We start from the raw sequence: 23,395 nt of genomic DNA, 5'->3' as shown, positions 1-23,395 counted from the left end.
CATTTGCAGGTAGATTGAGTCCTTTAGACGTGGGGGTTCAGAAAGACGTAGTCATATCCCAGAATAGTGTCACAGCTTCAGTTATCCCACTCTTGTCGTGAAGTTGGTGAATTCTGGTCCACCAGCGCACTATCTCTTATAGCTAATATCATTTCTAACGAAGAAAGACTCTATGATAGCATAACAGAAACCTTGTCTGGCCAGACTCGCTCTAGACCTTCGAGAGGCCTACTTTCAAGTTGACCCCGCTCGCAGTTCATGCAGATGCCTGATTATTTTGATCACCCTCTCCCTATCTGAAAGGTCCTCAAAAGACCATTTGGCGCCTCTGAACAGTTTCAGACATACCCATAAAGCCAGGAAGACGAAGATCTGCAATCATAGAGTTAGCGACATAAAACCCCACAAGACGATTGTCTTCTTACAGCGAGATACGCCGACAAGAATGGCAAGATGTTGAAACTTTTCCATAGCGCTGCGCCATTAGAGACTAGTAGCAGAAACAAACAGCTGATCAGGGCCATGTAGGCTAGGAACGGCTGTCCATGGCTTCGATAAGGGTAATCGCTTCTTTCGTAGTTCCAGCGCTGAACTTGAGCAATCTTTCGGCTCTCAAGAGCACGTCGGTGCTTGTCGATGCTACGCCAAGTTAGATGACCGAATTTACATCAGACAGAGGCTACATACCAGTGATAATACCGAATAAAAGCCAGGCACTGACATGCCCAAACAATAACAACACCAGCAGAGCCCATCTGGGCTAGAATCTCGATAAACTACGCAAGGAAATTAATTAATTGCTCTCACTAGACTCCCGAATACGTGGGCGACAAACCATGCCGATGGGAGTATTTGTGTCAGTGCCTCCTGAAATCTGGAGGAAAGGTACCCACCAGAACGCGATCGCCGAGAAGACCATCGCTCTCAATGGCACCTTGCGTCTGTTCGTCCTTCCGAACCAAGCCAGGGTTCTCAACACCCATGGTTGCCCGGCACCTCCATCTAAGCGACTTGTCAAGCCAAACAAACTTCGTGAAGCCACGTAAAGGTTCGTGTTGGCGCATGTGAGGGCCGTGAAAACCAGGAAGAAGTTGAAAACATGGTCTAGAATCCGGGCGTTGGACCGGCCCGCGATGACCACAAAAGCAGAAGATGTTGCGTTCTTGTGGTGGGCTCTGTCCTCATCAGAATACCATTTGCAAGCCGTGGTGTTTTGGACCCAGCTAAGATGCGGAAGGGCGCAATCATCGGGCCTAATGTTTAAGGAGACGAGCATGCCGCTGAGTGTATATGCCACGCCCACAAGTACTGAAATAAAGATGGCCGAGAACTTGACAGTGCGTCCGATGAGAGTTTCGGCATTTGTTGGTCGGGATTCAGCAGCTGAACCTTCTTGGGACGGGCGATGACGAGGTTCTGGCCATTTCGCTTCTAGGGCTGACGCTGCGACTATTTCGACGCCAACATAGGCAAATGCTGCGATTGATAGAGACATACTGGTAGGTCTAATTAGCGGGAGGTTCAGACAAGATTTTGATGGCAGACCAACAGAAGAGCAACGCCCCAATCTGGTGCTGCGTCGGCATCATACTGGAAGGGATCCTTGAAAACTGGAGTTTTGATTAGACATATGACCATAGCGTATGATAGGCAAACTGACTAGGTACGGCCTCTCCGCCTGATGCAGAACCTGTTGAGGAGGTCATGAGTCAGTGCTGTTGAGTCGATCAATGTCGGGAATGAGATGTACCTTCTCCAGTGATAGCAATGAGAGCCACCACGATGACGATCAGAAAGGCGATCTTGATGCCTCCTGTGACCACTTCAACAAGCCCATATATCTGAAATGATGTGAGACGAGTATGGTAAGACGATCAGTCACTACTTACTTCAATGCCGAATGCGTTTACAAACACCATCATGATGGGAATCAAAACATAGACAATTCCTACTGATAGACCTTGGTTCGACTGGTCTATCCAAAAGTTCATCAACGCAGAGCTAGTTGCAATGAGCGCGGAGAAGCTGACGGCGTACGTAAACCTCATGCGGATCAGTATCATCAAACTCAATCTTGAGGCGATCTTAGATTGGATGGAGTCGCTTACCAATATGCAACGCCGACAGCGATCCCAAGCTCGTGGTCCACAAAGGTGCCAACGTAGACAGACAGCGCACCTGGTACAGGCCAGATGCATAAAAGCTCCGTGACGCACTGCATGACAGCCCAAGCTAGGAGACCAACGAGGACGAAAGAGAACAGGACAGCGAGAGGGCCGCCGATTTCGAGAATCTGACCGCTTCTCCAGTAGAGGCCTGTTCCCAATGTTCCATTAATGGTAATCATCTTGAAGAATGTTAGCAAACTACAACTAGATACGAGATGACCAATAGTGTCACTTACGAACAGATGTATCCCCTTCAACTTTCTCTTGACAGTGCGGTCCGGCTCTGGCTTCACCAGAACCTCAATTGGGGGTCGCTCGGTGAAGCCCTGGTTCCCATCGGAAGTTTCGGATGGCCCATAGTCACTAGCTTTTTGATGGATAAGAACGTTGGAGGAACTCTCGGGAATTGCGCTCGGGGACAGAGGTGATACAACCGGCCCCATTTCCGTGGAACCGCGAGGTATCCAGTCCGGCATCCAGTCCGAAGTGGGGGTGGTCCCGTTCGGGTCCGTCGTCATCGTCATCACAGCAAACGAGAACTACAACTTTACATGTAATCGCAAAACGCCTGGCTTATGGCAACACAAATAGGATGAAGGAAGAAGTCATGCGAATCGAAATCCAGCGTGGCCGAAATACTCAGGTGTTTTGACAATGGAATCTTTCGCGATCTAGGAGGTAACCGTAAATTCGCAGCCTGTTGCTGCCTTCCCGCCGGGCGCAGGGCAAACATTCATCAGCCAAACATGTCTTATGTGTTTTTTTTTTCTTCTTCTAGGAGGTTGCAGAGGGCTGGAGCATCAGCCACAGTTAGGCTTCCGCCCAGAGATCGTCTTGGAAGGGTTTGGGCTGGGGCTGTGACCGCCTTATCTTGGGCGGTCTCGACCTCGGCCTGCTAAGAACTGACCTCATACATCTTTAATGAGCCCTAAACTCGTATTCTACAAGGGCACATTCCAGAGTGAGGCTGCCAACTGTATGTCTTATCCATCGTCACCTGCCTTCTCACCTTCCTTATCGGGTTACCTCCGGCATGCTACGTGATATGACGGCACATGTTTGCTCCCGCCGCATTTCCGAGCATACTCTTAGCCCCGATGTACTAGACAATGGAGAATAATAACCCGAATTTGGAAGGCAAAAAAGCCTGCACATCTCGGGCCCGAGCCAGATGGGTCTGAAGTGTTCTGGGCAAACATCTTATTGCGGCCGCAGAGGCAGCATACGCTTGCCTGCAGGTGCCAGGAGGTGTGTTCAGCTCGGAGTCGAACCACCTGTTATTCGCCAAGGTCTGGTGTCACACACTCAATTTACTGTCACGGGACTGGTGCGCGAACCGCGGAAGCAGTCCTAGACACAGTCAGAGTCGCAGCCTGGGCCTTCGGTGACGTGTCGTTTGTCAGCGGTTTGCTACTGAACAAAAGTGTGCTTTTCTCCTACCATTGCGTTGCTACCAACAGCGACTGGCGACTTATTTGTATCTGTTGATTCTCTAGAATCGTGATTATCTCTGTGCACCACACTACCCAAACACGCAATAGCCGAGGCGCATTTCAACATGGGCCAGGTTGAGCAAAACGTTGCTAATCGGTATCTCAAGAAGGCCAGCCTGCAGAGGCTCCTTGAGAGGCTCTTCCCGGGGCAGACTGAGTTCAATATTGAAGTATGCCTTGCCGCCAAGCCCCTCCCTTACCCTCCTCTGGACCCCTGTCAGCTGAACCGTAGCCTGCAGATGAGGGATGACGTATGGCACTTCAAGGCACCAAAGGAGGTCGACAGCGTATGTCAAACGCGCCCATTGCTCAAATGTATAAGATGAAATGGAATTTCACTGACTAGTGTCACCTATAGGCTGAGATTGAGTAAAGAAATAGCCCGAGGTAGACTCGCGTGATTCGACGATTTGCTAATGAAAATTTTGCAACCAGTGCCATCCGCGATCAATGAGGTGATTGAATCCCGAGAGCCTCCGGTCGGCAGTGCCGATCTAGCGGTGGCAGGGCATGTAAGCGCTGGAACATAGGTTGGGCGCATTACCTTCGGGGTACATAGACAGCCTGAGGTCGGGAAGTACATATGAGCACCTATGTGTGCAGAGGATCACAGGACTGTATTTTCTGTTAGTTTTACGTTGTAGCATTCTCAGTTACTGCCTAGCATTGCATCAATAATGACATCGCTACAACAATGTTTTGTCGACGAAGCCATCGAGCCGGTCAAACTGATTGAAGTCCCACCTTCTTCAGCTGAGAATGACAAGAGCGACCTGGCTGTTCATGAGTTCTTGGACCCGCAGAGCCTGAGTTCATACATGGAAGATTGCCGAAACAGAGACTTCACCTACCGCTTCATGTACGCGATCGAGCTTCACCACCTCGTCAACTTACTCACCTTGTTCCTAGATCGATATGCCAACGCAACTCATGGAGACCGCTGCAGATCACCAAGCCTATGATGGAGCTACTCATAGACGGTTTCGAGCTAGGCGACTCACTCTGGGAGTTGGCATCATGCTTTTACGTCCGGAACATGGATGTCGAAGAAGTGTTTTGCATGCCTTTCACGGAGCGCAGGACTGAGTCGGTCGTCGGTATGTCATATGCAGAGAGATGAAGAATTCACACCCCTGACACACAGCTTTCGATCAGAGGCGGCATACACCATTCGATACCCCGAATTCAAGCCGGAGAGCAACAAGTGGGTCATTAGACAGACCGGTGTCTACCATCGTACCAATTTCAAGACAAGCCAAAATCTCTGCATATTATTCAACCCGATGCCCGGTGCGAAAGCAAATCAAAAAGCTCAAGAGTGGCTGTTTGAACATTCCAGAAATAACGAATTCGATCCCTTATGGCTGCACAGAGTTCTTCATGAGACCCATCTGCCGTCGTGGAGGTCATACATTGCTCACTTTGAGCGACAGTTCTTGCCTATGGTTAGAGCCTCACAAAAGAACCATGTGCTCCTGACAACGAAAGATGCTGACTTGAGCTAGGCGCTTACAACATTTGCCACATTCATCGAGGAGCCATCTACCCAAACGTCTAGTCACCTCACGACACTGGCCAGAATTGAGAATCGTTTTCTCCAGATACCAGCCATCCTTGCTTCGTCAGAGGATGTTCTCAAAGAACTGTCTGAGCTGTGTAACTTCGGGCAAAACAACAAGACCCACGCTGCGGCGAGCCCATCGTCTGTAGACTTTGAGAACTTCCGGCGCCAATGTGGTGCTTTCTCTCGAACGGCTTCCTACCTTCATCAACGAGCCCAGACGACAGCACAACTCCTCGCCAACACGTTGTCTTTCCGAGAACAATTAGACACAAGAAAGCAGAACGAGAATATGTTAAACCTCAATAAGTCGGTGGTCTTTATTACTACTCTGACCTTGCTGTATCTACCGCCATCGTTCATTGCTGTAAGCCTTGCTCCTAACTCCGAGTACCAGGAAAATCATTTGCTAACGTCTATAGACCTTCTTTGGTATGAACTTCTTCGACTTGGATGACGAGAACAACAGGATTGTTAGCACATCGATGATCTGGATATACGTCGTTGCTTCGGTTATACTTACTGCTGCTACATTCATCATCTACCACATGCTCCTGGAGGGAGGTCCCTTTGGCAAACGGAAGATGGTCTTGCCAAAAGCGGGGGAATGGAACCAGCTGAAGATATGGGTCCGAAAGAGAAGCACATTTGCCGAGAAGAATTCCCTTGCTGTTTGATAGCCAACCTCCCTAGGAAGACCGAAATGTTGATGAGGGTTGTAAACCGGTAAGAGTGATCTTGTGTATCGCATAACGGTTCCCCTCAACAAGCGCAGCTACAAGAACGTGACGATTGGCCTCCACGTCGACTAGTCTGACCGTGAACTCGTCGTAATCAGAAAGCCCGGGAAGTTGCACTAGTTCTTTAACGCCGACGGGATCCTTCGTGTTCGGCATGCTGATCTCAAGTAGAATGATTCTGTGGCTTGCTCTTTTCGTCCCGAAAGCGAGGAGCTTATCGTCTTTCTTGTTTACCATGATCTTCAGGATGCGATATTTGTCAATTATCTTGTGCAGCTGACTTGGCCTGTCCCTACCCAAGGCATTGGGGAAATCAAGCTTGTAGAGATGTCTTTCTCGAGAGACGACTACACAAGATATTTCGGTGTGAAGTTCAGAGAGGGCTGTGAAAAGAGGAGCTGTGTTACTGTCGAGCCCCTACGATTGTGCACTGCGATCAGCAACTTGCATGACTAGGTAACAGCGCATCCTTTTAACGTAGATTGTGTACTCACTTGCGGTATGAGATCGACTCTATCAATACTCTTAGTCTTGAAAGAGAAATGGACGATAGATACTTTGTGTATGTCGTGCTTTGTCAGCTCAGGCCGTACAACCATGTATCCATCGGTTTGATTGCGGAGTGACATGCTGATTGTATCTTCAGCCGGCCAGCTCAATTTCAATGGTGGTTGAAAGTTCAGAGGCGTATTGGTTCTATCTGAAACCCAACCTGTACTTTCAGGGTTGACCTTCCGTCTGAAGAAGAGTTAGTCATGATCATCATAGTCTCAGCCCGTAGAAGGAACCACTCACCCGGACTCAATCAGGTCTAAGATTCGCGCTTGGAACAAAGATCCCGAAAGCCTCTCATTCTCAATATTCTGAAGTGTACAAATCATAACCTGATGGTCTGCTGAAATAGCCAAGTTATTGACTTCGGGGTGCGGTAGCGTCACATGATAGCATGTCTCCAAATCTGCATTGACCGATTGTCCAGCTTCGAGGTCAAATATATAGCACTTGTTAACCGATGTTAGAACCATTCCCTCTGGTTTCTTCAAAGGTACCTGTATGGTGACTCACGTTAAATGTACCGCCGGTAGTCGTGGCAATCAGGTACCTCTCAGTCAAAGCTACCGCTTTCCAGTAGAAAGCGGACCCTGCAAGGGAGAATTCGGCCGCCGGACTCAAAGCTTTCTCACTTTCAAGTGGAGCAGAAAGAGAAGTAAAGAGTATGAGTTTGTAGTCACCCCAATAGACTAGCATAGTCCCATTTGGCGAGATCTTGCAGCTTTTCATTGTGTCATCGGCATCCTGAGCTAGACGCCACTGCTGAATAGAACGGTCGCCTTTAGGTCTCGCTTCCGGTGATTTGCTCCGGATTCTGGACGTGTGTTAGCTGATTAGAATTTAGAATAGAGTATTGCAGGACAATTTAAATGATTTACCTCTCTATAATTGAAAGTTTCCTTGTTTTCTTGGGCTCTTCGGGGACTGGAGAGCTTTCAAGATGACGATATGCAGCCATTGCTTCTTTCAGAGCGTTCTCGACGTCTTTTGCCGTACACCTCTTCTCCTGGTCCAAATTCAGAGCCTTGTGCTCAAGGAAGCTGAGGATTGTGTGAACCACCTTTTTCTCTCCTGAGCTTCGTGTGCCGGCTTTGTTGGCGAGCTGATGATGCCAATCTAGGACTGCATGGTGAAGAGCAAATTTCCCAAACGACTTCTCCCAGACAAAACTATCCGAACCATCATCCAACCCTTTGCGATCTTTCAGCCGGTCAATTGTGTACTGAGTGACGCTGTCCGCACCACCTTCAAGATAAGCAAAGAAAACACTCAGTACGCAGCCAAGAGACCAGACATCGCTCTTGGTGTTCATGACTTTTCCAGCGAGGAAGGATTCTCGAGGCAAATAGGTTCCTTGTCCTCGCCTATTCTGCGTTCCCGATGGAGCATCCTCGTGTACTTCCGGCCGTGGTCTAAACCATACGCTAAAGTCTCGCTCCTCAGGCTCAGCATGATTTCTCCGTCGAACCTTGACTCGCGACATCCCAAAGTCGCTCAGCTTCCAAATTTGACGATGCTCCCGATCTTCGCCTGGAAAAACAAGAATATTGCTGGGCTTTAGGTCCATGTGGTAGCACACAACATCTTCAAGGTCCGAAGTCTGTAATTCGTGGTGGAGAAAGTTGAGTCCTGTCGCCAGACCCATGGCGGATCGGATAAGATTCGCTCGCACTTTTGGTGTCTTGATGGAAGTTGAAATGTCCTTTTTCATGTAGGCGCCAAGGTCACATATTGCCAGCGGCATGAAAAGACTGTAGGTTGGCGAATGGTCGGTCCCTAGAGGCGATTCGACGCGAAGGGTGCCAAGATTCTCCAGGATATTTTCACAGGTTTTTGAGGCGCTAAGGATCATCTTCATGACGTTGCCCTCATCTTGAGAACTCATGTCGCTAGATGACTGAACGATGTAATCCTTCCGTGCAACCTCTCGTGGCTTGTTTGAAACCTCATCGGTACGGTGATCCTCAATATGGCCTCGGGCGATCTTGATCATGTAGACTTTTCCAAACGATCCTGAACCGATTTGCTTTTCCTTCAAGTAGGGAAGTCGCTGAGTCTCAGAGTCATGGACGATCACTTCTTCCCTTTGAAGTAGCACAACGGTGCAAAAGATTGCCTGTGAACCGAAGAAGATATCTGCATCATTTGAATCGCATCCCACGAAAAATTCTCGTAGACTGTCGCGATCAGCTGGGAGAGAAGTAGCATCCTTGATGTGCGATTGCTTAACAGGCCAAATGTCTGCGGCAGCAAGCTTAGTCGTGAAAACCCTCGCAGCATCAATACTACAGCCGGCAAATGCAATGATAGCTATGAAGTTATGTAGGCTTCGTGTTTGAATATTCCGAGCAAAGTCGTCTGCCGAGATTGAGAACTGGTCATCGTTGATGCTTTGGAAAAATAGTCGGAGGTAATGAGATTCTAGCACATTGGCTGCTGTATCCCGAGTGGCGAACCGAAACTTGTCCGAGTCCTTCCTCTCCAGATTGTCCAGGAGGCGGCGGCGAATGTCGCGGCATAAGTCAGTGTACTCCTCGGACCCCATCGTTCGCGCGGGGATACCCAAGCCGTCGGAACGGCTTCCACATGGCCCCAGGCGATGATCGTACGAAGAGAATGGCGTGCTGGATTGGAGTGAGATGCGAATGGTTCGCAGAAGTAAGCATGAATGGGGTTCTTGAGACAGAAATGGACTGTTGGGGCGCAGCAGCCTGGCCCAATAGCAGCAGGGGTAAATCGTGATTGATTGGGTACGGGGCAGCGCCCGACAGGCCTCACTTTAGAGACATCTGCAGGCCGCTGATAGTTGCAGAGCAAGGCAGACATGGCTGCTGCGCCTCTGAGAGCCTTCCCAACCATCTGCCTGCTGTCGCATCGCGATCGACTGTTTGCTAAGACTGGAGCATGATGCATCTAGGCCCTTCGAACCCTTGGCGGAGTGATCTTGGAATATTGAGTCTGGAAACCCCCCCGGCCTCCAAGAGAGATTACTGTGTCAGCAGGCCTAGCCCGCTGACATCTCCCAGGCCTTCGACGGCATTTTGCACATTCCGTGCAGTGGAGCACTCCACCGAGACGTCACCGGCTCCGTGCCGGTGTCCGGCAAAGTGGGACCATGGCAGAATCGGCGTCGGAGCGGCGCCGGTGTGCTTATGGCTTGTTCTTTGCTCCAGATTAAAACGAGATCTGGTCGAAGTACCAAAAAGCAGAATACGACACAGTAACAAAACGTCCAATCTGTCTGTAGATGCTAAAGCAAGGGACTGCATCTAGCCGTCGGCGATCTGTGCTGCATAATATTCGCTGGCCATGGGTCAGCAATTGAATTGAAGGCTGCGTGCGTGAGCACGTGCGATAGTAATTGAACTTGATGATGCTCACCGCGGGTTTTGGGGTCAATTGAAACAGGGGGCGGAAGACCGGCACCTCTCCCACTCATTTGTTGAACAAGCCAAGCTTTGGAAGATAGACTCTCGGATAAGCAACTCCTGCAATCGTTGGTTTGGTTTCTGTCCTACGTGCGGCTTGTTTCCGAGTCAAGGAGGGGGTTACTTTCCCCTTTTGTTCTGCGATTTCAAGGGGATCGGTGCATGGTTTACATGAGTCACTTTCGCTTGATTGCCCAGTCATCGGCGATATGAAAGATAAGGCGCGCCCATCGTTTGACATCGGACACTGCGCGGAATCCTTTTCTGTGTTGTCATACAGCAAAGGTTAATGACTCCTACTTTCAATTAACGTTTATAACCGTGTTATGACGCCCCAAACAACGCCAACAATGCCATTGAGGCCAGAGATCCAGCGGTCAAGCTCCTCTGAGGAGCCGGTGGGATATCATCGGCACGAGACTGCCGATCCCGAGAAGAAGAGCGCACGGAACGACCTACGAGACGATGAACCATTGCAATCTCCTCCAGAAATATTGACATTTCCCGATGGAGGCGCACGAGCTTGGTTGCAAGTCGTCGCTTGCAACATAACAAACCAAATTTCGTGGGGTTACCCCTCCTCATACGGCGCCTATCAAGCCTACTACACAACAACGCTGGGCCTGCCGTCAGCCCAAGTCTCGTGGGTAGGCTCGGTCCAAATATTTCTGGCTTTCGGAATCTGCGCTTTTTCGGGAAGATTGGTCGATGCTGGTTACGGAAGACATGCTGTCATCGGGGGCTCCTTCATGGCCGTGACGGGTACGCTTTTGACCAGCTTCTGCACCAAGTACTGGCAGATCTTCCTTGCACAAGGGTTGTACACCGGTATCGGCATGGGTATCATGTTCATGCCAGGAATTGCCATTGTCGGGTCGTACTTCAAGCAGCGAAGAACTCTAGCGTTGTCAATTGCGAACGTGGGCACCGGACTTGGATCAGTCACTTTTCCGACGCTCCTCAACTACACCATCCCTCACGTCGGATTCCCGTGGGCGGTCCGATGCCAAGCGCTCATGATGCTGGTCCTCGCCGTCATCGCCTGCACACTTCTCAAGCCTCGCCTCCCGCCGAGAAAGTCAGGGCCAATCCTGGAATTGGAGGCATTCAAGGAAAGAACTTACTCCTTCTTTGCTGCGGGCTCTTTCTTCTTCTTCCTTGCACTTTACTTCAGCTTCTTCTACGTAAGTAAATCGTGTTTACAGATGTCGATCTCTTGGAGATTAGGACTAGGGAAATTAACAGCCTCCAGATCAACACCTTCGCTCAGGTCGCTATCGGACTTTCATATACGGACTCAGTGGCACTTCTTCTGATCCTCAATGCTTCTGGAATTCCCAGTCGTGCTCTGGCTGGCATCCTAGCAGGATACGTGGGCGCCATCAACACATTCATATTCAGCAACGGGCTTGTGGGTGTGATGTACTTTGCGTGGATCGGAGTCCGCAACAGGCCTGGTTTGTACGCGTTATCTGTCATTTTCGGCATCGCCAATGGCTTCGCACAAGGTATCTTCACCCCAGCTCTGGCGAGCTTGACGGAAGACCCTCAGAAAATGGGAGTTCGCTTCGGCATGGTTGCGACAATTGTCGGCGTGGCATCCTTTGCGGGCCCACCTATCGCTGGAGCTATCGTTGACGGAACTGGAAAGTACATTTGGGCGCAGATTTGGGCAGGAGTGGTCACGTTCTTGGCATGTCTCTTCCTGGCTGCTGCTAGGGTAGCTGCTGTTGGATCCGCATGGACGGCGAAGGTGTGAAAGCAGTGCGGGACCAAACATGGAGATTGCCGTACAAATATGTTTCTATGAAATAGAGTTCAAAACTAAATCCGGACTACTCCTTAAAGGACCACCGGAAGCGTTCGGGGGTTAGTTATAACCTTAGTTCTTAGCCCAAGCCTTCGCAAGAAGCTCTTCAACTGTCGTCAGGCGCAGCTCAGGAAACATGTCATTCAAGCGGCCCTCCTTAGGCAAGGCGCAAACACCGCTGACAACCATGAGACTGAATGCAACTGTCATCTGCTTCAAAAGCGCCACGGGGATACCGCTTGACTCATTGGGAATCGACACCAAAGTTGCATCCCCGCTCTTGAGCTTCTCTACATCGTCATAGATCACCTCGAACTTGGCGTCTGGACTTGTGTCAGTCTGGCGATCTCAAAGCTCGCGCTATTTTACAGGCCCATTACTCACTGTGATACTTTTCGAGAAGGGCTATTATCTCGTTGAAAGTAGCGTCTGTGCCGCTGATTGAGGCAGTCTTGGGCCAATTAGGTTCATCAAGAAGGCGAACAATAAAGCGGGCGAGGTCGATGGTGTATGTCATGCTCATGACATCTTTTCCGGTTCCTGGAACAACTGCCTTCCTGAGAGACATGTCGATGCCAGGGCTGAATGGCATCATGTAGGAGTGGACGTTCGGCATGGCCCAGTAGTCCATGAACAATCCTGCATAGATGCGAATGTACTCCAGGCCTGACTTCTCGATGGCGATCGTATTTACAAGACGGTATTGCTCGCCAAAAGACTCATTGAGATTACTACTTTAATTAGTTCCAGGTATCTCGACAAGACTTTTTAAGTGGCCTTACTTCTTATCAACAGGCGTGAAATACTCGCTGGGAACAAAGCGTTGAGTTGTCTTCGACTTATCCGCAGCCGCGATGAGATTGATCTGAGCGTTGCTGGATTTCTCGGATTCCGGGTTCAGGGCGGAAATAACGGTGTCGATGCTGTGTTCTTCAAGGACTTTGACGAGAGTATCGACATTTTCGTAGTCTACCTCGAGAAAGGAAAGAGCACCCGGGAGGGCGGGGGATGGAGACTTGAAATACATCATATCAGCTTGTATCCAGTGAATGTGGCAGATGAAAAGGCTGGTGTAATAGCCCCGGTGAGTAGTATCAATCATCACAATGGGCATAGTTACCTTGCGCCCCAGCACGAAGAACTGATGTTTTCCGCTGAGCTGCAACTGCTCCACGATGGCTCTGCCAACTCCACCCGTGCCTCCAGCGACAGCAACTTTGGCCATTTTGAAATGAAGCTTAGATGAATAGAAAACGCGAAAGTGGTGGTTACAGGACGGCTGTAATTGTTGTGAGTTGTTCGACTCTGCATTCCAGTGGTTTCTAGTTGTAGGTGAATCATCTTTGTTTGTATAACTTTCGGTGAATGCTGGTAGCGGCTTTGAATCGACACGCAAGTCTGGACAGATCATTCATCTCAACGATTTCGCGGAGCGGAGCGGAGGCTTGGGCCTCTCCGCACTTCATTCATCGGCGTTGGGAACGCGCGGGATCCGCACCCGAAGGCCCGTGACTAGCTCCCGAGATTTTCGACCGCCGGCCGGTCTCCGCACCGGGGTGATTGAGAACCCCGATGAATCAAGTATGACAACATAAGTTGCAAAGACTCATATTCTGAATCAGGCTACTGCGAATGTGGTTGGCCCTGAACTCAATAACTGGAACTCATCCTTCCCCGGATCTAATTCAAGTGTCAGCTTGCGGGTCCCCAAACCGGCACCTTCCGTTTAACTCCGGCAATTTGATGACACTGGGTCTCTTCCCTTTTGTTCAGTTGACTGAATGGCCGCACAGATCCGCAATGCCAAGACCCCATGCAGGCGTCGTATTCACTCAAGTTGCTGTCAGTCGCGTATTTGTAGCTATTAAATAATTGCATGCTCAAACGGCAAGCCGGACAAACCAATAAAGAAAACAGCCAGGAAACGTGTGAAAATTGAGTAATCAATTCGTATCTATTGTGTGCCAACCATCTATATGCAAACGCCTTGCTATGCTACTTCCCCTGAGACCCGTCACCCCATCGCTGCTAAATGCTTTGAACCAGCCCGAACATAAGGAAAGAAAATCCAAAAAACGCCATTATATGCAATGTTCAAGTCCCCTTATGAGACTTAAGAAGTGTAGCCGGCAGCGGCGTCAGCAGCAGTAGCCTCAGCAAGCTTGGCAGTGCCGACGGAGACGGTGGGGATCCAACCCTGGGGGTTGACATCGGTGCCGGTGGTGGCAATCTCCTCGCCAGTGGCGTTGACACCGATGGTGATGTAGCCGACCAGGCCGTCCTCAATGCTGTCACCGAGAAGAGAGACGCTGATGAAGGGGTTGTAGCCGTCCTCGCTGGCGCTGGACAGGACAGAGTCCTCGTCGTTGGTGGTGCGGTTCAGGGTCTCGAGGTGAGAAGAGTAGGGGCTGACGGCGTAGACTTGGGAGAGCAGGTCCTCCTCGAAGAAGAGCTGGCCGACGTGCTGAATGGCGCTCTGGCTGTAGGAGATACCGCTGGAGGCGTTGGCCTGGACGGCGACGTGGATGTGGGTGGAGCGGGAGACGTAGTAGCCGGGGAACTTGGTGAGGAACTCAATCATGCCGTTGGAGTCGGAGACCTGGACGCCGCGAAGGAAGGTCTCGTCGTCGGTGGTGCCGTCGGAGCGCTTCTCCCAGCCGTCGAGGAGCTCGGAGGTGTCCGGGTCGATGCCGGTGAAAGAGGCATAGGATCCAGTGGCGTTGCAGTGCCAGATGGAAGCGGAGGCACCCTCCAAAGGCTCACAGGTGTTGATGTCCATGACGCCAATGTCGAAGTAGAAATCGATGCCAGGCTGGGACTCGCGGAGGTCGTGGCGGTTCATCTCGCCGTCGACGCCGTAGGGGCCGAAGATGGTCTCAGGGGCCAAGAGGCAGGTGTTGTTCTGGATGGAAGTGTACTGCAGAGTGTTGCGCTTGGACATGCCGTGGCTGCTCGGGACGATGTCGCCGTTGGCGACGCGGCGCTCGTAGAGACGCTGGGAGCGCTTGGCGATGATCTCGGCCTTGCGCTTCTCAATGGCGGCGGCACACTTGTTGGTAGAGCGACCAGCCAGGGCAGCCTCGCGTCTGATGTTCTCCTTGGTCAACTTCTCGGGGTGAGCGAAGACCTCGGTGGCCGCCAGGGAGAGGGCAGTAAGAGCGAATGTAGTGAACTTCATTGTTGCGGTTGGCTGGAAAAGAAAAACCTCAGATGAAGTTGTTGAGACGGTTACTGGAGGACGTGGTAAAAGTGAGAGTGGTTAAGAAGTGATTGGTAGAGGTAGTGAGTGAGTTGTGAATGTGAGTGTGATGAGGATGATGAATTGAAGGATTACTTTGTCGCGGAGAACCCTCCTTTACTTATACAAAATCCCTTCATCTTGAAGTCGTCATGGTCTATGAGCCTCGTTGCTAGCCTCTACAGTCCAGCCTCTGCCTTACGCCTCCTATCGCATGACGCCTAATTACGACCGTCCCCTGTACCGTCGGTGTTGTCCCGATAGAGTCCTGTGGGTATTGCTGCGGACGGTTAACTGGGGTGACGATTCGTAATTGACTGACGTCCCATTGGCCGACCAGCTGTATTCTCGACCTGTAGAGGCTCTCCATGTGGCCCAGAATAGAGTGTGGTAGTAGCTTAGCATGAAATTCTACGGGCAGAATGGTAAGGGGCCGGTATAAGCCATCCGGGAGGTGGGAGGCCAAGCCGTCGGGAGGTGGGATTCGGACCCGCTCCGCGGGACTCAGCCCCCCGGGGACCGGGCCCATTCCCTACCGGAGCCGAAAATTTGGACCTCGGCGACCACGAAAAGCCTCCATCGCCATCATCTCACTGACGCGTTTCCCGGTCTTACGTGACCTAGAGGCGGAATTGCGATCCTCCTTACTCTATCCAAAATAGACGCGCCCCTCATGCACCAAGCTTTTATATGAAAGGGGGGCCTTATGGGACGAACTTTTGACAGCCAACAGGTGTAAACGTCTGATTTTTTTGCGTCTGATGGCGTATGCTGTAAGGATCTGTCTGAAGCCCAGGCATTTTGTAAGTCCAATGGGTTCTCTGGGGTCATCGATGTGAATGGCACCTTGGCATAACGGCATTTCCGTCTGTGCTACCATAGGGCTGGTAGACAGACCCAAGAGCCCCTTCGACAATGATATGTTGATTTTTTTGATATTGGAATCTTTCTCAAATGGAGTCGCGTTGGCTGTAGCGTTGCCTTTTTGAGTCCAAATAGGCAAGTTTCCAGAAAGGGGATGCAGATGCTTGGCATCATGGCATAACAGCCACATGGTCGCACAATTCTTCTCAGTCGGCCTGCAATTATTGCGATTACTCTGATGTACCTTCCATCGACCGTTTCGAGGCATTCTAGCCAGCTCCATGGTTTGGTGATGCGTGTTGAACGACGCGTCGTCATAACATCCGGTGGGATGGATAGGCTGAGTAGCGTACGTAACTGTCACTAGCACCAACGACCACACGTTCCCCCAAATTTGCCCTACGACGGAAGAAAAGAGCGTGGAGAGTGGCGGAGTAAGTGATAACGCCCAATTGCATTTCAGTACATCAACGTGACAGGATAGCTGTAGAGAACGGAAGCACCGTGATTGGCGGGTAGGTCTCTCCCACACCGGGTTCACCCTTGCAGGCAATCAAACCGAGGAACACCGTTGTACGTCTCCATCTCCTGGGCGGAAGTGTCCGATGGCACATATAGGACGAGGATAATACGAAAGTCGACCGCCAAGTTGAAAAGGAGTCTAGAACCCGGAAGTAGGTAGACTGGCTGCGCTCAGAATGAAGTGAAACCTGAGGTTGAAGGAGTGCCGATCTGCACACCAAAGCCTTTACAAAATCCAAGAGGCCCCTCATGTCACAATCAATCACACAAACACCAATAACTTTCTTTGAAGAAAAAAAGTGAATTAGCAGAGCCGAACTAACTATCTACTGCTAGAAGAAAAGGTTGTCTGATGACAGGTGGCCATCCAATTAGCTGCCCACCAGGGGTCTTGAGCCATCAGAATCTCAAAATCCGTCCAAAGAAATCTGGTCGCTTAAGCCTCGAAGTCAACCTCGCGCTTGGCAGCAGGAGCGGCGGCAGCAGCGCCAGCGGGAGGGATCTGGATGGCCATGACGCCACCGAAGGGGCCGGCGCCGTTGTTGTTGGCGATCTTGACCAAGCAGACGTTCTGCAGGTTGCCGGAGGTACCCGTGCACTGGGTGCCGTCGGGGACGGAGAAGGCCATGGGCTGTGGAGAATTGAATGTTAGCCACTGGATTTTACCACATTGCGTAGAGAGGTGAAGGTGTTACTTACGAAGTCCTTGTTGACGTTGGCAGCACGCTTGTAGATGGCACGCTCGAAGAGGTCACGGGCGTTCTTCTGGCCGGGGACCTGGCCGTTGGGCCTGATGTTTCCGTTGTTGCCGGGAACGTTCTGGGTGGCGGTGAGCTCGACGCCGTTGGCGAAGGAGCCGGTGCCGGTGGGGTCGAGGACAGCGCGGAGAGGGCCGGCACCATCGGTGGTGACGACGTGGAAGGTTCCGGAGATGCTGCCGCCGGTGGAGGAGACCTGGGGCAGGGTGCCGCCGGACATGGCGTTGGCGGCGTCGATGTCGGCAACCTGGACCTTGCCGTTGCCGGTGGTGCGGCCGAGACCGTCGGTCATGATGTTCTTGCTCTTGAAGACAGTGGTGTCGACTTCAGTCTGTGATGTATAGTGGTTAGCGCGCGCTTCATTGAAGTGACTATTGTTGTTAAGAAACTGACCTTCTTGTTGGGGCCGGTGAGAGGGACAACGCCGCCCTGGTTGGCCAGAGCAGTGCCGTTGCCGCCGAGGTTGCCAGTCAGGACCACAGGCTTGCCGTGGGCGGCGACCAGGGGAGCGGCTGCGAGAGCGAAGAGGAGGGTCTTGGAAACCATTTTGATTGATTGAACGTTGGACGTTGAAAAAAGGATTTTGAGTTAATTATAGATGGCGGGATGGCGATTAGACTGGTTTGAGAGAAATTGGAAGCGACGGAAAGTCTGACGCACGAATCAATCGGCGAGATAGAAGATAAGAAGTTAATAGAAGAGAAGAAAGAAGAAGACACTGCTGAAGAATAGAGAGGAACATGAGCTGAAGGGCGGACGATCTCGAGATCTTTATACTCGAGCTTAAAAGTGATGTCTACAGTCTCTGCTCTTGGGGGGAAATGTTTGTATGCCAAGAGTCGCGTCCCGAGAGCTCGTAGCTCCGCGGCTAGACATGCCGACCCATGAACCCTTCCCTAGTCCTTCGTCCTCGATTCAGACAATTCGGCGAGCCCTTCAAACCAGACCTATCCCCAATAGGGTCAGGGACGAAGCGACAGGTGCCCCCCATCGTGTCTGAGGCACGTGAAACGTCGCGAGATCGTCAACGTCGCTAGCCCTGCGGCGGGTGGTTGTGGGGGGGAGGGGCGCGCGGGGAGAGGCGATTGATGTGAGTGAGCATGTGTGTAGGTCCATCCCAATATCGACAAGGCTCTTTTTCGGGCGACATCCGTGGCATTCAACGGCGCAGCGATGGCAGCGCGCTAAAAAGACTCAGGCAAAACCTGCCGTTAGAGGGGCCTACCTTACCGCAGATCCTTCAGCTGAGCGACACACGCAGCGCATGCAGGCCAAACACACCTTATCTGCATGTCCTAAGAAGCCTGACGTGCCAACGAGCGAATCACAGCTCTTTCCGATGTAGAATGAGGGAATGTCGAAAGCATGATGTTAAGATTGTCAATTGTCATATTTGAGCCCATGTCTTTTGCTCTTCCTACCTTAATGTTAAAAGGAGTTTTAATTATTGTTGTTGGAGTTGTTAATATCTGTTACTGACAACCCCAACCCCGCGCGCGTGAACCGTGTCATTCATTTTCATCTGAGGGGGGGGCTCAATTGGCGCCGAACCTGTAAGCCGAACTCGTACGCCGAACCTGCATCAGCCGAAAAAGCCACAAACCACCCTTCCAAAATCTCCTCGGTTTCTGAACCGCGGCGCTCTGACGAAATAATTTCCCCGAGGAACTGTCTGCCGACGGCACTGTCATTGCTCGTTGTCTATTGCCGCTCTCGCTACCGTTCTCCACCATCGAAAAGGACGATCTTGAAACGCCTGTTAGGCCGCGTTGGGAAATGGGAAACTGTAGTCGGGGAGCGCGGGCTGCTCACCCCGGACGCATATTGTTTCACTTGCCAAGAGCACCATCACCTTAGCGGGGCTCCTTCGACGGCAACTTGCGGCTCAATTGGCCGTCAGATCTGGCACATTTCGCAGAGATGAGATGAAGCTGAAGGGCGCTGGGAGACACAGAGACAGAAGGAGAGGGAAGACGAGATGCAACGCATGACGGCCTGAGGTATTGGACGACACTGACACGCGCGTGTCATCTGTCGCCTGTCACCTGTCATCCGTCATGCTCGAACCTGCTGCTCGCTGTCTCTGTGACCTGTCTGGCGACTGTGCACGCCTTTTTCTTTCGCCTCTTTCGCGCTGAACTCGCTGTGCCCGCGGACTCCCTGCCCCCGGCTCCCCTCGTCGCATGCCCCCTCGCACACCCTTTTCTTCCCTCGCCCGCGTCTGAATAGTTGCTAGGTCTGAACTGTTTGGCCGAATGAACTGTGGCTGTGATGAGACTTTGCACAGACCAGATGACGCCGCTGGGAGCTGTCAAACTCGGGTGTTTTTGCCGTTGTCGTTCTCTCGGTAAATCGCCAAGGCACTTGACTTGCCAAGACACGCGGCGACGAACACATCGCTTCGTGCCGAGAACTGGCTGTAAGGCTGTAATGGGAGGCGCAAAGGAAATGACAAAAGTCTAGGTAGGGTGCTGTTTGTGAGGTACTGATCGTCTACAGCATTAGGAGATTTTCTCGTGTCTAGGTTGATCGACGCCGATCTTCCAACCTACCCAGAGAAACACCCCTTCGCTCCTTTTTCGGTTGTACTGCCGAATCCAATGATTTTCCCACCTTGCAAATCCGGAGACGAGACAGCGAGGGAAGAAGAAAAAAATGGGCAACTTGAAGCATGCGGAAACCAGGCTAGCGCAGGTCGCATCCTCACTGGCGGTAAGCCGGCATCACCCCTGTCGAGCCAGGGGCCCGACTCGAGGACATCAAGGATGCACGAGGTTTGTCAGAAAACCTCCCCCATCCACTTTCGTGTCTCAAAACAGCCATACATCATGGGTTAAGGCCAGAGACCCAGTCGACCAGCAGCCCAACACCTTGACGCCTCAAACGACAACGTCAGATCTCCCTGCCCACACGTGTGTCCCATAATATCCCTCGAATCAACGACATCACCGCCGTCTCCACCGCGATCCAAAACAGCAAAACTACCCTCTGCGAGAGGTCTGTAGACTCTGAGAACGAATCGCGCACCGTTTGTCGGGGGCTTCCAGAAAGCCATCGCTTACCAACCTGGCTTCCATATGGATGGGGGGATGGCCAGCCATGAAGGTCGCCATCGTTTGTCCCATGTCCCCTATCCATACTGAAATGCCCTGTTTCGCATCGTCTGAAAAGTGGCACTCGCGATGGAATCAACCTGCCCCCATTTCGAGGTGCGAGAAAGTCCGAACCGTTGAAATTGACATTGCCAAGTCGGGATGATTACCCAGCTCCTGACCCAACGTCCAAAGTTGATGATCCCTACTTGGTCTCTCCCGCGGTCTCATGCGAAAATGCCGCAACAGAAGGGCCGCTTACAGAGACGAATCTGAGGGGACCTCTTGTGTGTGTCCCACACCACACTCCTGATGCTTCACTGCCACCACAATACAAGCTCATGGCAAAACAAACAGATCGACAAAACTTACAGCATAAGTCGTAGTCATCGACCGCCAAGCCGCGTCAAAGGTGCCGACCCGTCTCACTCGGCGGGGCTGGACGTTCAACTGCAACCCATCTGTTCCATGCCGGAGAAGGAGGAGATGCGCTTTTCAACATTGCCCACACCGAGACTCACTGCAGGAATGCAAGATCTCCGCTGGCTGCTAGGTTTGCTCCTGCCCTTTCTGCGTACGCGATGATGATCTCGTTTGGATCACATTGTCGTTTGGCTCAACTATCATGAGGCCTGATTTTGTTTCGGTCATGGATGCCATATTCTCTATTCTGCCAATCATCGGAGGTAGAGACCATACACTCGAAAACAACACGCTGATCAAATGCCAATGATGGATGACGCACAAGATGAAAGTGTAATTGCCTTTTGACCTTCCTCCTCTGAGCAGCATATGCTGTGTGCGAAGATAGCTGTGTCATGCTGCCGAGCCTCAGATGTACGATTGAGGAGCTGAGTTTGACCGCAGAATCATGTTTGGAGCAATGCACAAGGTGATGATGAACGTCAAACTTCCTGCTCTACTTGAGACTACGTTTTGCATGCATGCAGACCTTCTGCAATAGACATACTGAGTAGAGTTATTTGCATGTCTAAATACGAGAACGTCGCACTTCAGATGACCCCGTGTATATATAAAGCAGAAAATTGGTGAAACAGGGGGTGATTGACCCCTGTGCTGCAGCATTCGTATTGAGTGCGACCCAACAGGCCTGTTAAAACACTTTGTTCACTTTCATAGCCACTGGTATTTTTTGAGCCAAAGGCGGTATGCATCGACAGGTTTTGGCCGCCAATGAAATCAAGTTCTTTGGCCAACAGTGAAACTCCACGGTCTGCGGCGGTTTCTCCTTCGAAGAACCCCCAATGGGCTCGAAAGACACCTTTCTCTTCCCCCTTTGATTTGATTATGAGTAGCAAAGTTGAGAAAGATGACCACTGTGAATTCGAGGCAAATCGTCAATGGGTGACTGCGTCATTGCGCAGCCGTAATGGATGAATTGAAGCAGCGATGGCGCATGGATTGTATTAAATACTAGACTAGCCGCTAGAGAGACGCATTTCTCAGTGCGCTTCATCGGGCCTGCGTGAAACCATCAAGTGCCTGTCTGCTTTCCTTACGATTGTCGGTAAGTACACTCGCCGGAAGACGGCGGGGTACAAAGGCTCACGGCCCCGACCCGTCCGGGCTCGCGCTAGTTCGGCACTGGCCGGTTCGGTCCGTCAACCGTCGCAAGCTCGGCGAAGTTCCCTCCACGCGGGCCTGGGCCCGACACGGCGTTTCTCGGCGTTCGGATCTGGAGAAGCTAGCTGCATGCAGGGGTCCAGCGGCAGTTATCATGCATCGCCCGCCTGCTGATCCATAAGATAGCGAATGCTCGTCTGTGGGTTGCTTCCGAGTACCCAAACATCGGAATTCGAAAAGAATATTAGTTCAACGTACTTGAAAATGGTCATTGAAAGCTGTCTAGCTTGATGTTGAGGTCCAAATACCGCCAAGCCTGGGCGCGACGCTAATGGAAGTTGCCAAGCCTGTGACAACCGCATGGACTCAGATCGGATGGCTGGGATCATGGTCACCGCCTCTCAAGATCCACGATTATCATGTCAGGCGAATGATGAAATTTAGAAGTCTGTTATAATGAAGTCTGATGAGTTTACTAGGTAGCTTGAAGTGTATCAATAATGTCATTGGTAAAGCAGACTTGCCCCGCTCGCCAGGCCCCACTACCCCGGCTCGCACGACATCAGATAGGCGGCGGATGATCTACCCGTACCTCAACCGGGATGGAGACACCGCCGGGTCGGCTCCCGATATCATCAACGGCAAACCCAACACCCCGAGAATGCTCCGAGTTGTCTCTCGGAACTGCAACCGACGACGACTATAAGTCGTGGTATAAGTATGTAATTCTTTATCGGGACCAAGCAAGTTTATCGTGCGTTTAATCAATTCTATGGAAGTTTTTGAGAGAATCATCAAAAGTAAGACACCCTTGTACCCCGTGTCTGCGTCTCTGCCGCAGAACCATGCCCCAAGGTCGTATACATGTTTGCTTACTGTGATGGTCGTCAAAGTGTCGAGCCTCGTTCCTCTTACCATCATCAAGGGCGCGGGCCACGAGTTCATCCCCCTCCCCGAGGGCGAGAACGCCACCGTTGCCGACTTCCACTCGTATGTTTCTTGAAGCCCCCTAGCTCACATGAAGAAGTCTGACGTCCCAATAGGATCCGCACCAAGACCACCGACTCTCCCGCCCACTTCACATCGGGCTTCTACAAGATTGTCGCCGGCCCTTCCCGCCCCGCCCACTACACCTTTGAGGAGACCAAGTACGTCCTCAGTGGTCAGATCGACATCTTGGTAAGTTCCATCCAAAAGGGTAGATCATGAGACATTTACACTAACAAACGCGTTTCTGATAGGACGAGGCCACTGGAATCACTCACCACCTAGTACCCGGTGACTTTGCCTTCTTCCACGTCGGATCCAAGGTCCAGGTTCGTAACCCCCTTTTCCTTCGTTACAAGCTAGATGGCTTACTTGCGTGTTTGTGTCTTAGTTCTCAACCAAGTCCGAGGGTCTGGCGTTCTACGCGGTAACTCGACCAGTAAGAGTTCCCCACCCGAACCTGCAGGGCAGAGAGGAAGACGTCAAGTCCAAGCTGTAAAATAATTAGAAAGAGCAAACTCTTACAAATGAGTCATGAAATTCACTTATGAGCATTAATCCTGCAAATACTTTCCGTGCATGAGAACATCTAGTCACG

At 51.4% G+C, this 23,395-nt stretch overlaps 8 protein-coding genes across 8 annotated transcripts; 3 read left to right on the top strand and 5 right to left on the bottom strand.

The window, feature by feature from the left end:
• Positions 1-256: 256 nt before the first annotated feature.
• Positions 257-2,686, bottom strand: CAN1-1 (Arginine permease CAN1; the record flags this gene model as incomplete). Its single annotated transcript, XM_066151966.1, has 11 exons — positions 257-292; positions 349-372; positions 426-639; positions 688-776; positions 836-1,496; positions 1,550-1,610; positions 1,661-1,690; positions 1,751-1,841; positions 1,890-2,025; positions 2,109-2,347; positions 2,405-2,686. 11 exons carry the CDS (start codon positions 2,684-2,686, stop codon positions 257-259), a joined length of 1,863 nt encoding a protein of 620 aa, XP_066008792.1.
• Positions 2,687-4,338: 1,652 nt separating this feature from the next.
• CGGC5_v008096 (uncharacterized protein) lies at positions 4,339-5,899 on the top strand (the record flags this gene model as incomplete). The annotated part of the gene is made up of 5 exons (XM_032023345.1): positions 4,339-4,520; positions 4,571-4,758; positions 4,817-5,106; positions 5,167-5,589; positions 5,645-5,899. The coding sequence occupies 5 exons, from the start codon at positions 4,339-4,341 to the stop codon at positions 5,897-5,899; spliced, it is 1,338 nt and encodes a 445-aa protein (XP_031892220.1).
• Positions 5,900-5,911: 12 nt separating this feature from the next.
• On the bottom strand, positions 5,912-9,059 carry cdk-9 (putative cyclin-dependent kinase 9; the record flags this gene model as incomplete). The annotated part of the gene is made up of 5 exons (XM_032023333.1): positions 5,912-6,379; positions 6,457-6,700; positions 6,758-6,963; positions 7,028-7,328; positions 7,393-9,059. The coding sequence occupies 5 exons, from the start codon at positions 9,057-9,059 to the stop codon at positions 5,912-5,914; spliced, it is 2,886 nt and encodes a 961-aa protein (XP_031892221.1).
• A 1,233-nt stretch (positions 9,060-10,292) lies between these two features.
• apdF-16 (Aspyridones efflux protein apdF) lies at positions 10,293-11,701 on the top strand (the record flags this gene model as incomplete). Its single annotated transcript, XM_032023322.1, has 2 exons — positions 10,293-11,126; positions 11,195-11,701. 2 exons carry the CDS (start codon positions 10,293-10,295, stop codon positions 11,699-11,701), a joined length of 1,341 nt encoding a protein of 446 aa, XP_031892218.1.
• A 123-nt stretch (positions 11,702-11,824) lies between these two features.
• swnN-1 (Oxidoreductase swnN) lies at positions 11,825-12,977 on the bottom strand (the record flags this gene model as incomplete). The annotated part of the gene is made up of 3 exons (XM_032023311.1): positions 11,825-12,075; positions 12,137-12,483; positions 12,535-12,977. 3 exons carry the CDS (start codon positions 12,975-12,977, stop codon positions 11,825-11,827), a joined length of 1,041 nt encoding a protein of 346 aa, XP_031892219.1.
• Positions 12,978-13,865: 888 nt separating this feature from the next.
• Positions 13,866-14,930, bottom strand: CGGC5_v008092 (uncharacterized protein; the record flags this gene model as incomplete). The annotated part of the gene is made up of 1 exon (XM_032023300.1): positions 13,866-14,930. One exon carries the CDS (start codon positions 14,928-14,930, stop codon positions 13,866-13,868), a length of 1,065 nt encoding a protein of 354 aa, XP_031892224.1.
• Positions 14,931-16,812: 1,882 nt separating this feature from the next.
• On the bottom strand, positions 16,813-17,680 carry CGGC5_v008091 (uncharacterized protein; the record flags this gene model as incomplete). Its single annotated transcript, XM_032023289.1, has 3 exons — positions 16,813-17,007; positions 17,076-17,465; positions 17,528-17,680. The coding sequence occupies 3 exons, from the start codon at positions 17,678-17,680 to the stop codon at positions 16,813-16,815; spliced, it is 738 nt and encodes a 245-aa protein (XP_031892225.1).
• A 4,902-nt stretch (positions 17,681-22,582) lies between these two features.
• Positions 22,583-23,296, top strand: CGGC5_v008090 (uncharacterized protein; the record flags this gene model as incomplete). The annotated part of the gene is made up of 5 exons (XM_032023278.1): positions 22,583-22,610; positions 22,704-22,800; positions 22,854-22,989; positions 23,052-23,126; positions 23,189-23,296. The coding sequence occupies 5 exons, from the start codon at positions 22,583-22,585 to the stop codon at positions 23,294-23,296; spliced, it is 444 nt and encodes a 147-aa protein (XP_031892222.1).
• Between the last annotated feature and the right edge of the window lie 99 nt (positions 23,297-23,395).

This window comes from Colletotrichum fructicola, assembly GCF_000319635.2.
Source record: "Colletotrichum fructicola Nara gc5 chromosome Unknown KSG_Nara_v1_contig04, whole genome shotgun sequence".
In the NCBI taxonomy this organism is placed as follows: domain Eukaryota; kingdom Fungi; phylum Ascomycota; class Sordariomycetes; order Glomerellales; family Glomerellaceae; genus Colletotrichum; species Colletotrichum fructicola.
The sequence above is the reverse complement of the archived record's forward strand: the minus strand, read 5'-3'. Positions and strand labels throughout refer to the sequence as shown.